At 46.9% G+C, this 12052-nt stretch overlaps 1 protein-coding gene and 1 long non-coding RNA gene across 6 annotated transcripts in view; one reads left to right on the forward strand and one right to left on the reverse strand.

The window, feature by feature from the left end:
• The window catches only part of LOC147018745 (uncharacterized), a 40726-nt gene extending 39925 nt beyond the window's left edge, over nucleotides 1-801 (reverse strand). For all 3 annotated transcript variants that reach the window (XR_015062507.1, XR_015062508.1, XR_015062506.1), the window contains exons 1-2: nucleotides 688-801; nucleotides 1-129 (exon numbers count right to left, since the gene is read on the reverse strand). This is a non-coding gene — a long non-coding RNA (uncharacterized LOC147018745). The remainder of the gene's footprint in view (nucleotides 130-687) is intronic.
• A 17-nt stretch (nucleotides 802-818) lies between these two features.
• The window catches only part of UBE4B (ubiquitination factor E4B), a 164487-nt gene continuing 153253 nt past the window's right edge, over nucleotides 819-12052 (forward strand). For all 3 annotated transcript variants that reach the window (XM_085898768.1, XM_085898770.1, XM_085898771.1), the window contains exon 1: nucleotides 819-978. In XM_085898768.1, coding sequence (XP_085754894.1) covers nucleotides 955-978 — 24 coding nt within the window. In that variant the 5' untranslated portion in view covers nucleotides 819-954. The remainder of the gene's footprint in view (nucleotides 979-12052) is intronic.

The raw sequence follows: 12052 nt of genomic DNA on the forward strand, positions 1-12052 counted from the left end.
ACTGGTCGAGCTACTGGTCGAGCTTGGGTTCGAATCCCGACACAGCTATAAACTGCCATCCTGGTGTTTCGCAGACAGGGTAATTGATCAGTGCGCAGTATGTGTCGTCCCTCCGATGTCCGTGGCGTCCTTCGTGGTGAAGATTTGGCGGGATGTGGGTTGATGGGGGAAGAAAAGATCATGGTTTGGGATGGGGGATGATCTGATCTGAGAAACCGAGACTTGGAGGGAAGAATGAGATTGAAGAGGGTTTGGAAATTGGTTCCACAAGTGAGAAAGGTGAGCAGCGTTCACCTGCTCCAGAACTCATAATAATCAGGATTAATCGTATTTGCGGGTCTGTGTGTAAAATGACGGTTTGACGGAGGGTGTCAAGGTAAAAAAATATTCTCAAATTAAGAGATTAAACTGATGCATTGTGGGCCTATCTATTTATGACGTACGCACTGGGGAGTGAAAAAGAAAACAACACGTTCAGCCGGATTTGCGTACGTAATAAATAGACAGGACCTGAAAAGGGCAAAATGCAACACGAAAAGATAGCACAAAAGGGCAAAATGACCTCTTTCTAAGCTTCTATGTGAGTGGGATTTCATTATAATATTTCAGTCCCGGTTTTATAAGATCAAAAACGAAGTTTTTTTTACGCTTAAACAAAAATAATTACATCAAAACTTCAGAACCCACTTGTTTTGTCGGCCCGGTTAATGAGCACGAGTCCACTTTCCGGAAACGCACGGAGTTCGGAAAAAAAACACTTTTTTTTTTTTGATCGTTGAACACACGGACCACACGGACCACGTTCAAGCATCTTTTGAATAAACGTAAATCAGAGCGGAAGTGACGTAGGCATAATCAATATGGCGACGGTCCTGTTTTGTTGAGTCCTCGAGGTTCTCGCTTTTCCGCTGAGCGCTGCTGGGCCGGTAATTGTCTCTGGGAACCCGGTTCGTTATGGAGGAACTGACTCCTGACGAGGTACTTTATACACCGTTCGCTCATGTCATTGGCCATCGTGTGTGTGTGTGTGTGTGTGTTTGTGCGTGTGCTCTGCAGCTTGGTTTCTCTTTTCCTTGTTTTTTTTTTTCCTTTATTTCGTGTCGAGATTATCTTTATACCTTTCATTTCCTCCCTCCCCCCTTCTCACGTCCCACGTAAATCCAGGCAAGTCGGCATTTCCCGGTGATCGCTGGTAAATCGACTTTTGAGGCGATGGGTCACAACATGACGAAGCTGTTTTGAGAACGTGTCACTATTTGTGGTTAACTTCCTGTTGTGGTGATGAAACCACGAGGTGGTGATGAAACCACGAGGTGGTGACGTCGTCTCGTCTTGCTCGGCCCAGTGTGGAATATGGTAGAAGTTTTTAAATGGAGGTTTGATGGTTTTGTAAAGAAGGAACGTTGTGACAGAGTTGGCAACTACACACGATTCGAAACTGAGGTCATGATGGCGTCATGTAGACCGTGGCCAACTTGGCTTGATCATCATGGGTTTCCTTATAAGGAACCTCAACGCATGGAGAGGCCGTCAGACACACCGGAGCCTGCGTAATGGTTACCAACCTATGGTTTGTTTTGGAAGAACTGAACCTGCCTTGAATTCTGTTGGGTGGAGCACCACAGGGCGGACCCCCCTCGGGTGGAGCGCCACAGGGCGGACCCCCCTCGGGTGGAGCGCCACAGGGCGGACCCCCCTCGGGTGGAGCGCCACAGGGCGGACCCCCCTCGGGTGGAGCGCCACAGGGCGGACCCCCCTCGGGTGGAGCGCCACAGGGCGGACCCCCCTCGGGTGGAGCGCCACAGGGCGGACCCCCCTCGGGTGGAGCGCCACAGGGCGGACCCCCCTCGGGTGGAGCGCCACAGGGCGAACCCCCCTCGGGTGGAGCGCCACAGGGCGAACCCCCCTCGGGTGGAGCGCCACAGGGCGAACCCCCCTCGGGTGGAGCGCCACAGGGCGAACCCCCCTCGGGTGGAGCGCCACAGGGCGAACCCCCTCGGGTGGAGCGCCACAGGGCGAACCCCCTCGGGTGGAGCGCCACAGGGCGAACCCCCTCGGGTGGAGCGCCACAGGGCGAACCCCCTCGGGTGGAGCGCCACAGGGCGAACACCTCGGGTGGAGCGCCACAGGGCGAACCCCCTCGGGTGGAGCGCCACAGGGCGAACCCCCTCGGGTGGAGCGCCACAGGGCGAACCCCCTCGGGTGGAGCGCCACAGGGCGAACCCCCTCGGGTGGAGCGCCACAGGGCGAACCCCCTCGGGTGGAGCGCCACAGGGCGAACCCCCCTCGGGTGGAGCGCCACAGGGCGAACCCCCCTCGGGTGGAGCGCCACAGGGCGAACACCACCATAGATCTGACCTGACTGATTTTTTATATATTGTTGCGGTATTCGCGCCCGCCGGCGTGCTGACGGCCACGTAACTCGAATCACGGCACGTCGCCCACCGGACGGACAATCCAGTCGTGACCCTCTCGGACTAACGCCGGGAACCAGTCACGGGTGGACCTTTCGGTCTCACCGCGATCGAGCCAATCAGCCCCCGCGTGGGATAGGGTTGCTCGCCAAATTCGACCTACCTAAGTACCCACGCGGAGGGTAGACCGGGCGATCGCACCTCGCCGCAGGTCGACTTCGGACACGGGCCACTGAAGCGACCCGTTCCGTACTATCAGAATAACCGAGCGGTGTTATCGTCGACCTCGACGGTACGATTAATTATCGGGCGTACTCAGCCCACTACCAACCCTTTACGTGAAGCAAGATGAGGGTTCAATGGGAGAAATGACGAAGCGAAGCGGGAAACAGTTCAACACAAAGCACATTTATTCGCGACGAACGGAAAGCACACATATTCAATTCCACCAAAAGCACACAGAAAAAACACAATTCCATTTACACAAAAAGCAAATATAAAAGCGAAAACAATGCAGAGCAAATACCGACTACCGAGCACACGGCAACACTTGTACAATTCTACTTCACAGACGGCGCCGACAACACATACCCAAAACCAAGGAAAAGAAATACCCTCAAGGATGAGGCGGGCCTGAGGCCGAGACCGGGTCGCGCCTACCCGTCTGGTGATGAGACGCGGAGCGGCGATGGCGCCCCAACTCCGCGGACCTCGCGGACAGTGTCTGGTAGGGGGTGGGAAAGGGGCCCCTTGGTCGCACTATCTCAGCGCGGGGGGAAACAGGAGGGGGTTGCTGATGCTCGGGGTATAGAGGATCTTTATTATCCCTGGTGTGCGTCTCCACCTCGGCCAGGTCGCGCTGTCGGCCTCCCTCGGGTGCAGCTCCCTGCACGACGCGAGCACCCCTCGTCTGGTGTCGCCGCCTTTCCACAGCTCGTCCCCTCCGTTCCGACTCCAACGCACACGACGAGCAGCTCCACCGCCCGCGAAGTCTTGACCCTCTGCTTCCGACTCTCCTACTCTCCGCCTCTGGGCTCTCCGACTCTCCACTCTGGGCTCTCCGACTCTCCACACTGACGAACACGGTCCTTTTATCCCCCCGTAGCTTCGCCTTTGACCCCCACCCTTTGACCTTTCACCTCGCTCCCCATTGGCCCGAGAAAAAGTGGGCGTGAAGGCTTTTTGATCCACAAATTTGCATATATCGATCGTCCTGGAGGCGGGGCCAAATCGTCCCTCGCTCACCGATTGGACGGCAAAAAGTGGGCGTGTGTCGTTTTTGATCCGTTTTTGAAGCACAAAATCCGTGATTTTGTACACGCTGTTCGACGCGCGTCCTGCACGAGTCCAACACCGGTACCCACAGCGGGGCAAGAACGGTGGCGATGCTACGGTTGCGAGGTGTGACGTGAAGGTCGTGGCGGTTGTGGTGAAGCGGCGTTGTGGTTGGTGGTTGATGTTGTGGTTGTGGTGGTAATCATGGCGGTTGGTCCAAAATAAAGATAGTAAAAGAAAAACGGCTATCCTGAAGAGTCGCAGCACGCATAAATGACATGTATTCCCACTAGACAACGGGTTTGGGCCTAACTACACATGTACTTACCGAGATACCTCACCTAAGGGACCTGAATGGTGGTTTGCGAATTTGGTAACCACAACAATATATATATATATATATATATATATATATATATATATATATATATATATATATATATATATATATATATATATATATATATATATATATATATATATATATATATGTATGAATGATGTCTTTCTCATGGGCAGGATGTTTATCACAAAGTGGGTCGTCGTCACTCAGGGTAACTTTGTGTCTCGTGTGCTTTGCTGGCATTACTTGTTGGACATTAAATATTCCACTGTCTTTCGTGAAGTGTCAGTGAGTTATCCCCATTCCTTCGATAACTCCGGCTGGGAAGGTAAAAGCAAATCACTCCGTGTAATCCTTGCTCTTTGGGATTGCCTAGGCCGCATTGAACCTGCCTTGAGCAGAGCAACACAAACACAGACATCTGATCTGATTTTATTGGCCCCCGTTGGACTTGGTCTGAAACGGGGGCTTATTGATTTTTTTTTTTTTTGTATATGGCATACGCCGCATGCATCATCCTCATTTTGGTTTGCACCTTGTATTGATTCAAGAAAGAATAACAACGTTTTGAGGTAAGAATTTATTATATGATACTGGTCCCTGAGGCCCTGTTTTTGAATAGGTGAGATGTTTTAATATGTTCAATAATTAAGCTGCATCGACTTGTAGCGCATACCTCCGCCACGTAATGCCTGATCCACGAGAACATTTCGGGCTCGATACATTTTTGAAATATCATGCTATACAGTACTATATCGTTTTTGGCCCCATCTCTCAATGGTGAAGAATCACTTTAAAAATTAAATAATCCTCATATCCAGATCCGGATCTTCACCAAAATTGAATCAACTTGTCGTGGTCACACATCCAACCTGCCCACCAAGTTTCATCCAAATCCGTCTGCAACTTTTTGAGATATCCTGCTATATATCGGTTTAGCCCTATCTCTCAATGGTGAAGAATCACTTAAAAAAACATTTTATGAGTTGGATCTGGATCCGATCTTCACCAAAATCTAATCGGTTCGTCCGAGTCACACACCCAACCTGCCCACCAAGTTTCATCTGGATCCGTGCACAACGTTTTGAGATATCCTGTACACAGACAAACAGACAAAGGGGTGAAAACATAACCTCCTCCCCCTTTGGTGGTGGAGGGAAATATCACATGATGTTTGAGCTGTTGCCCAAATAATTAAGTAAATTTGTAAATTGTATTTACCAACCATAATTATGCACTTCACTTTTTGAGTTTTGAGCCATTTATCAACATCTTGTAGTTTAATAAATATTTAGTTTTGGTTCACAATTTAAACTATTTAGTTTATACAGTTGAGGTAGGCCTGAGACATTGTGAAATATGGTCAGACTAGCAGAAGCCTGGGTAATTCTTGCATTGGTTGAAAGAGCTGAAAAATGGGAGGTTATACATTTCAAGAGCAAATTATAAAAAAAATTATATTAATAAAAAAAACCTGTGACGATTTGCCAATAAGTGATGAAACCGGTCCGGTTGCTGAGTGAGTGTGTAACATTGGGATTCTCAGGTGTGCACTGTGTGTGAGCATCTTCATAGTTGTTGAGGAACTCTGGGAAGGGTACGAAACAGTATAGCACTTACCTTGTGTAGGTCTTCTTGGGTTGCTTTGCACAGCTTCTTCAGCTGGAGGAGTGTGGGAGGAGTTGATTGATTTATATAATCCTATCCACCTGGGTTTAGTTGATTCGGTGAGAGCTGATTGGCTATTCTCTCCATTCACAGGTGAGTGATGTGGGTGGGTTTTTCTTGATATAAAAACACACACACGTACATACATTTGCAAAAAATGCCTGTTATTTTGAAGTGGGTTTGTTGAGTCCCTATAGCCTGCTTTTAATGGACCAGTGCTTGTTCGTCACTGCTTTCAAGTGTTCTTTTCAAAAAATGTTTGTGGTTAGTATTTTGTAGAGCTCTAATTCTTTTCAATACACCGTGTATGCTTTCATTGGGGAAGCAAGTTTTAAGCACTTGTATGACCTACAGCTTCCATTGACAGGTAACAAAGCATTGCTATGTCGTTTTTTTTTTTTTGTGTTGCCAATCTTAGTTCAGCAAACTCTGAATTGTATTGAAGCCATTTGTCGATTTAATACTTTTAAAATTGGGTTGAACTGTTGTTGAACTCAAGATTTTCTAATGGGTGGCACATTCGACTTGTGCTTCAACTTGTGGATTTAAAAAATATTGCTTATAAGCCAAAAATACATTTTTTCCTGTCTGCATTTCTGACCTAATCACACACCTCGCATCCCTGTAAGAACTCCGTAGTTGAGCAACGGGAATCTAAAGGCAGTACTTCACATTATGAAGACGTTTTGTGATCAAATGTTCTTCAGATATGCTAGTACTGCAGCATAGCAAACCAATGGCTGACCAAGGCACAATCTCGGGTGGCTTCATATCTAGAATTGTTCGGAATACATTTTTCTACGTGTGTTCCAATTTTGGTGCTTTTATGCAAATTTGAACAATTGATCTGAAATATCAGACTACGCTGCTGGACTATGCTCAATTACTGAACTCTCTGCCTTTTGAAATTTACACATACTGGTCAATTATGATTGACTGACTTGATAGTAATGTATCCTGTTGTTTTGCATCATTAATTATGTCACCTGTCGTGCGGTGTGTTGTGCCAGTTCGACCACTTCTAGTCATGTTAAAACATTTAAGTTTGGTTTCGGTTCCTCCTCTTTATCAACTGTGTGTTTTGTGTTGTTTTCCACGCCTGAATTTCAGATTGTCACAATTGGTAGAAATTGGATCACATTTTGTTTGCATATGTGCAAGTGCTACTCTGCTTTGAGTTTCAGGGCAAATCTACATACCAAGGTTGTGTAAAATACCCTTTGATCTCTCCCATCTTTATGATTTTTCTTCAGGTATGCTTTGCACATTTTTCCCATTAAATTATTTGGTTGTTATTATTATTAATATTATTATTATCTTGCCAAAACGAAGTTTTTGCAAGATATGTTAGTCAGCTTGTATGTTTTTTTTTGGTTTTGTTTTTTTGTTTGTCTGTAATCACGTATAAAAAATTCTGCAGAGCACAGTTATCATTGGAAATTTTTGTAACTTCGCATATCAGAGGCCTATAGAGGTCCCTTTCAGTGCATAAAATTTTGAAGGTCAAGGCCACTTTGTCGCAAATCAGGGGAGTCAACGAAACCCTTATTTTTTGAGTAATTTTTATCGGATCGTCTTCAAACTTCATGGGAAAATAGTTCATGGTCTGGCGCTCAGCTGATTAATTTTTGGTGGCGATTGGCCTTGACCTTCATGGTCAGCCTAAGGTCAAACATATTTGTACCTCAAATTGAACACCTCGATGAGTGCTTTCTTGATATGTCAAGCTTGAGACATGAAACTATTTAGTGAAGTTTATGAAAGACATTATGAAGACATTATGAAACGTCATTTGGTGACGTTATGAGGCAAACGCATATTTTTCATTGTTACTCTGTAGAACGATTCTCATCGGAATCTCTCGTAGGCAGATATTCCTCAAGGAGTTGCTCCTGGTGGATAGCAGCTCTGTTCACCTCAGTGTGACCTTAAAGAAGTCACACGTGGTCACCTTTTGGCAAAATACGGGTCACCTTGAGGGTGACATTGGTTTATTTCATTTTTGATGCAGTTAATACATCACCTTTTAAATAAGGTAATTCCTAATCTTTATGCCACTTCCTGACTAAATGTTGATTGTGTGCATCATTCTGATTGCAATGCTTCTTGTGGCACATTGGCAAATTCTTTGGATAGCCGAGTGATCGGAGAAGTACTTCCACTTCCAGAAGGCACAGTTTGGAATCCGGTGGATTCTCATTTGTCTCGTGTAATTTGTGTGCGTGAGCCATGGAGATTGTAAAAATGTATCAATTTCTTGGGTTGTCAGCTTTTTCTTTTTCTTTTCACCAATGTAATATATCTTGAGGTTTTCAAAGCATTGATTACCTCACTCACACATTGCGAAAAGAATGGTTCAGCAATTGGTTCACTTTTTCTGTCTCTTTTTGTCTGTTTGTCTGTCTGTCTCCACAAACGTCAGTTTATGATCAAGCAACAACTGGATTTCGATTGAATGTTAAATTTTGAACATTAATCGGAAAACGAACCAGCTTAACAGGACTTTGGCTCTGAATTTGGTCCGATCACGCATGTATTCATGCATGATCACTATCACGGCCCGGCCCGCCACTTGAGGCCCGATCACGTGAGATAATATTTTTATTCTGTCTACCTAACCCGAACATCTTGGCAGTGAAACTGAATTAAAAATAATTCCAAACAGGAAACTTGCTGTTTCTAAGGACTTCAGAAAGGACACAAACAACAGGCATGAAGAACTGATGTAACATGTAAAAGATGCTGCATCAACGGTGGTAAAGTCCCCCCCTCTCAATTTTTTTTCTTTGTTTAATTTTTTTTCAAATTAATAGGTGTACCATATCCCTGTGTGTCATAAGAGGCGACCAGGGTTGGCGTCAGGAAGGGCATTCGGCCATAAAACATTGCCTCAAGAAAAAGCCCAACCCCTGCACAGCAGGGAAAAATGGCTGTAAAAACGGTCATATATATATATATATATAATTTTTTTTCAAATTTTTGAAAAAAAAATTATTTTTTAATTTTTCTTCCCCCCCAAAATGACCTTTACAATCTTTATTTTATTTGGATTAAATACTTGAACACGAGAATGCAAGTCGCCTTTTCGGTACTTTCAAAACCTTTCCATTTAACAGTACTTGGATAAAATAGAACGCCATTTTACATCTTGACCAATCAAATTTGCCCATCACAATACCCGCCCATGTCCTTCCTCAAGGCTGCACTGGGGTAAGGTGTTCTCTGAACTCATTCAAGTTTTTCCATGTTGTTCTTCTCATGTCGAGTTGCCCTTCCCTTTAAGAATGGTGCTCAAATGTCCCCTTTGCGCAAAGTGGAATACTACATGTAATGTGATATCATCATTGATTTTGGACCAATGGGGTTTACGTTTGAACGGGTCCTTCACACCCTGACGCCATTCCCGCCAGACATCAGGATTCGGCCAGCTCCTTCATGAGAGTGTCAGAACAGAAAAATCCTCCTTCTTCCTGTCTCCGCGACTCCATTTATTCCACTTCTCCATAATCTTCCTCATTTCTGGCCAGAACCATTTCCTTTATAATGAAGACATATATGCTGTTATTGCAGGTTTATTTGAAATGTTTGGCCTGCGGGACAAGTGTGGCTAGAAAGTTGAATGCTTCCAGTAGGATATTAGGAAATTGTGAAATAGCAAAGCAGATTATGCACAGATTCCAGTCTGTTTTCCTTTACTTTAAATGTTTTTTTTTTGTTTTTTAATGCATGCATATGGTGCAGAGTAATTTGCTTGAATGCAGAGTAATTTGGATAATCACTAACCTATCTACAGCTTCACAACACTTGCGCCACTCCTTCCTTGTTGCCATCATCACCGATCTCGAATTGCTTCCTTTGAAAGTCAAATAACTGCTTTCTATTCTCTCTTCATTACTGAACTATTCTTAACTTGAGCCTGAAGTACATAGTGTTGCGAATTCGCGCCCACCGGCATGCGGACGGCCACGTCACTCGAATCGCGACCGCGTCGCCAACCGGACAGACAATTCAGTCGTGACCCTCTCGGAACAACGCCGGGAGGTAGTCACGGGTGGGGGGTTAACCCCACCACAACCGTGCCAATTGCCCACCCGCGCAGGATAGGGTTGTTCGCCAAATTTGATCTACCTAAGTACCTGCGCGGATGGTCGACCGGGCGATCGTACCACGCCACAGGCCGACTCCGGACACGATCCGCTGAAGCGGTCCGTTCCGTACTACAGTGATAACCGAGCGTTGTTATCGTCGGCCTCGACGGTTCCGATTAATTACCGGGCGTATTAAGCCCACTTCAAACCCTTTACGTGAAGCAGGATGGAGGGTCAATAAAAGAGGAAAAGAGATGAAGCAGAGTGGGCACAGTTCAACAAGCAAGCATTTTATTCACACGTGCTCCCACATGCCGACCGTCATCTCCCTCACATACCACTCTCTCACACACACGGTCTCCCTTGCACGGACCCTTTCACTCACACACGCAGGGGCACTCGCCCGCGGTGCCTCATCCACACACGGCGTGCTGGGAAGCACGCCCTTCGGCACACTTGCCACCACACCACTCACACACGGGGCCGCTTCCACACACGGGGACGCACTCACACCTTGCACCACACACACCGGGACAACCACACTGGGGATTCGTGTCCCCACAAGGGGTTCCGGGGCCTCTCTACCCCCGAAGCTCGACGTGCACCCGTTCGCAGCACTCCTCCCCTCAACTCTGCTTGGCACGACCGAACCCACCTGGTCGAGATCAGCTTCAAGGGGGCATACTCCCTCCCCTCGTTCTTGGAGGAGGCCATCCAGCTGCCCGCACCGGGTTCCCACACGCTCCGTGAGCTCACTCTCATCGTCCTCCACGAACTCCGTGTGTGTGTGCTCATCTTCAATCCCGTCCAATTCATCCTCTATCTCCCGTGTCTCTATACATTTTATTCTTTCCATCGTTTCGGTCTCCGTCACCCCGATTAGTTTTTCCCTCTGTGTCACCGTCACGCTTCTCGCCCAACACTTCCCCCGAATTATTTTGCCCTCACCCGCCTCCATTGCGGGCCTGACAACTGTTGCACTCCCTCCCAGCTCGTTCGCTCCCACACGTGGCGTCGCCATTTTGAGCTCCACTGTTATTGCCTTTCATGCCTGCCTGCAGGCTTTGGCCGATGTTCTGCTTCTCAACCCGCATTTCTCTCATTTCTTCCTTCATTCCGTTTTTTATTTTGAGTGCGTTTCCATCCATCTTGTTGTTTAATCCGTTATTCATTTCCGCCAGCATTGCAAATTACTGCGCCATGTCGAGTGCACTCTGCTGAGCCGATTCGGCAAGGATCGGGGGGGATTTGGCGGAGAGGGGGAGGGGAGGTGTCATACACCGCGGCCGCTGCCGCACCCATTTCGGGCTCTGGGTTCAGTTGGGGGGGAAACTGTTCCTGCACAATAAACATTTCCTGTACGGGGATTTCATCCTGGACCATGGATTCTTCACATTCTAAATCCATATCTACCCCCGGCTCCCGCTCGCTTTGAGACTCCATCTTATTTCTCGTAAGGGGTTAATTTTAATTGCTCGTAATTTGGAGGGAATTGGGGGTCGCTCCTCTCACCCCTGAACCGATTCCCCATGAATTTAGCTTGGAGGCGGGGCGGATTCGAATCCCACTCCTGACATCAGTGTTGCGAATTCGCGCCCGCTGGCGTGCGGACGGCCACGTCACTCTAATTGTGACCGTGTCGCCCACCGGACGGACAATTCAGTCGTGACCCTCTCGGAACAAGCCGGGAGCGAGTCACGGGTGAGGGTTTAACCCCACCATGACCGTGCCAAATGCCCACCCGCGCAGGATAGGGTTGCTCGCCAAATTCGATCCACCTCAGTACCTGCGCGGATGGTCGACGGGGCGATCGTACCACGTCACAGGCCGACTCCGGACACGATCCGCTTAAGCGGTCCGTTCCGTGCGACAGTGATAACCGAGTGGTGTTATTGTCGACCTCGACGGTTCCGATTAATTACCGGGCGTATTAAGCCCACTACGAACCCTTTACGTGAAGCAGGATGGAGGGTCAATAAAAGAGGAAAAGAGATGAAGCAGAGCGGGCACAGTTCAACAAGCAAGCATTTTATTCACACGCACACACAGACAAGCACGTATTTACAGCAATACACAATCATAATACACACATATATATATATATATATATATATATATATATATATATATATATATATATATATATATATATATATATATATATATATATATATATATATATATATATATATATATATATATATATATATATATAACCAGAACAATAAAAGCAACGATGCAGAGCTACAACCGAATACGCGTAC

The sequence above is a fragment of the Eptatretus burgeri genome, chromosome 10 (genome assembly GCF_056783735.1).
Source record: "Eptatretus burgeri isolate ZD-2024b chromosome 10, Ebu_testis_v1, whole genome shotgun sequence".
In the NCBI taxonomy this organism is placed as follows: domain Eukaryota; kingdom Metazoa; phylum Chordata; class Myxini; order Myxiniformes; family Myxinidae; genus Eptatretus; species Eptatretus burgeri.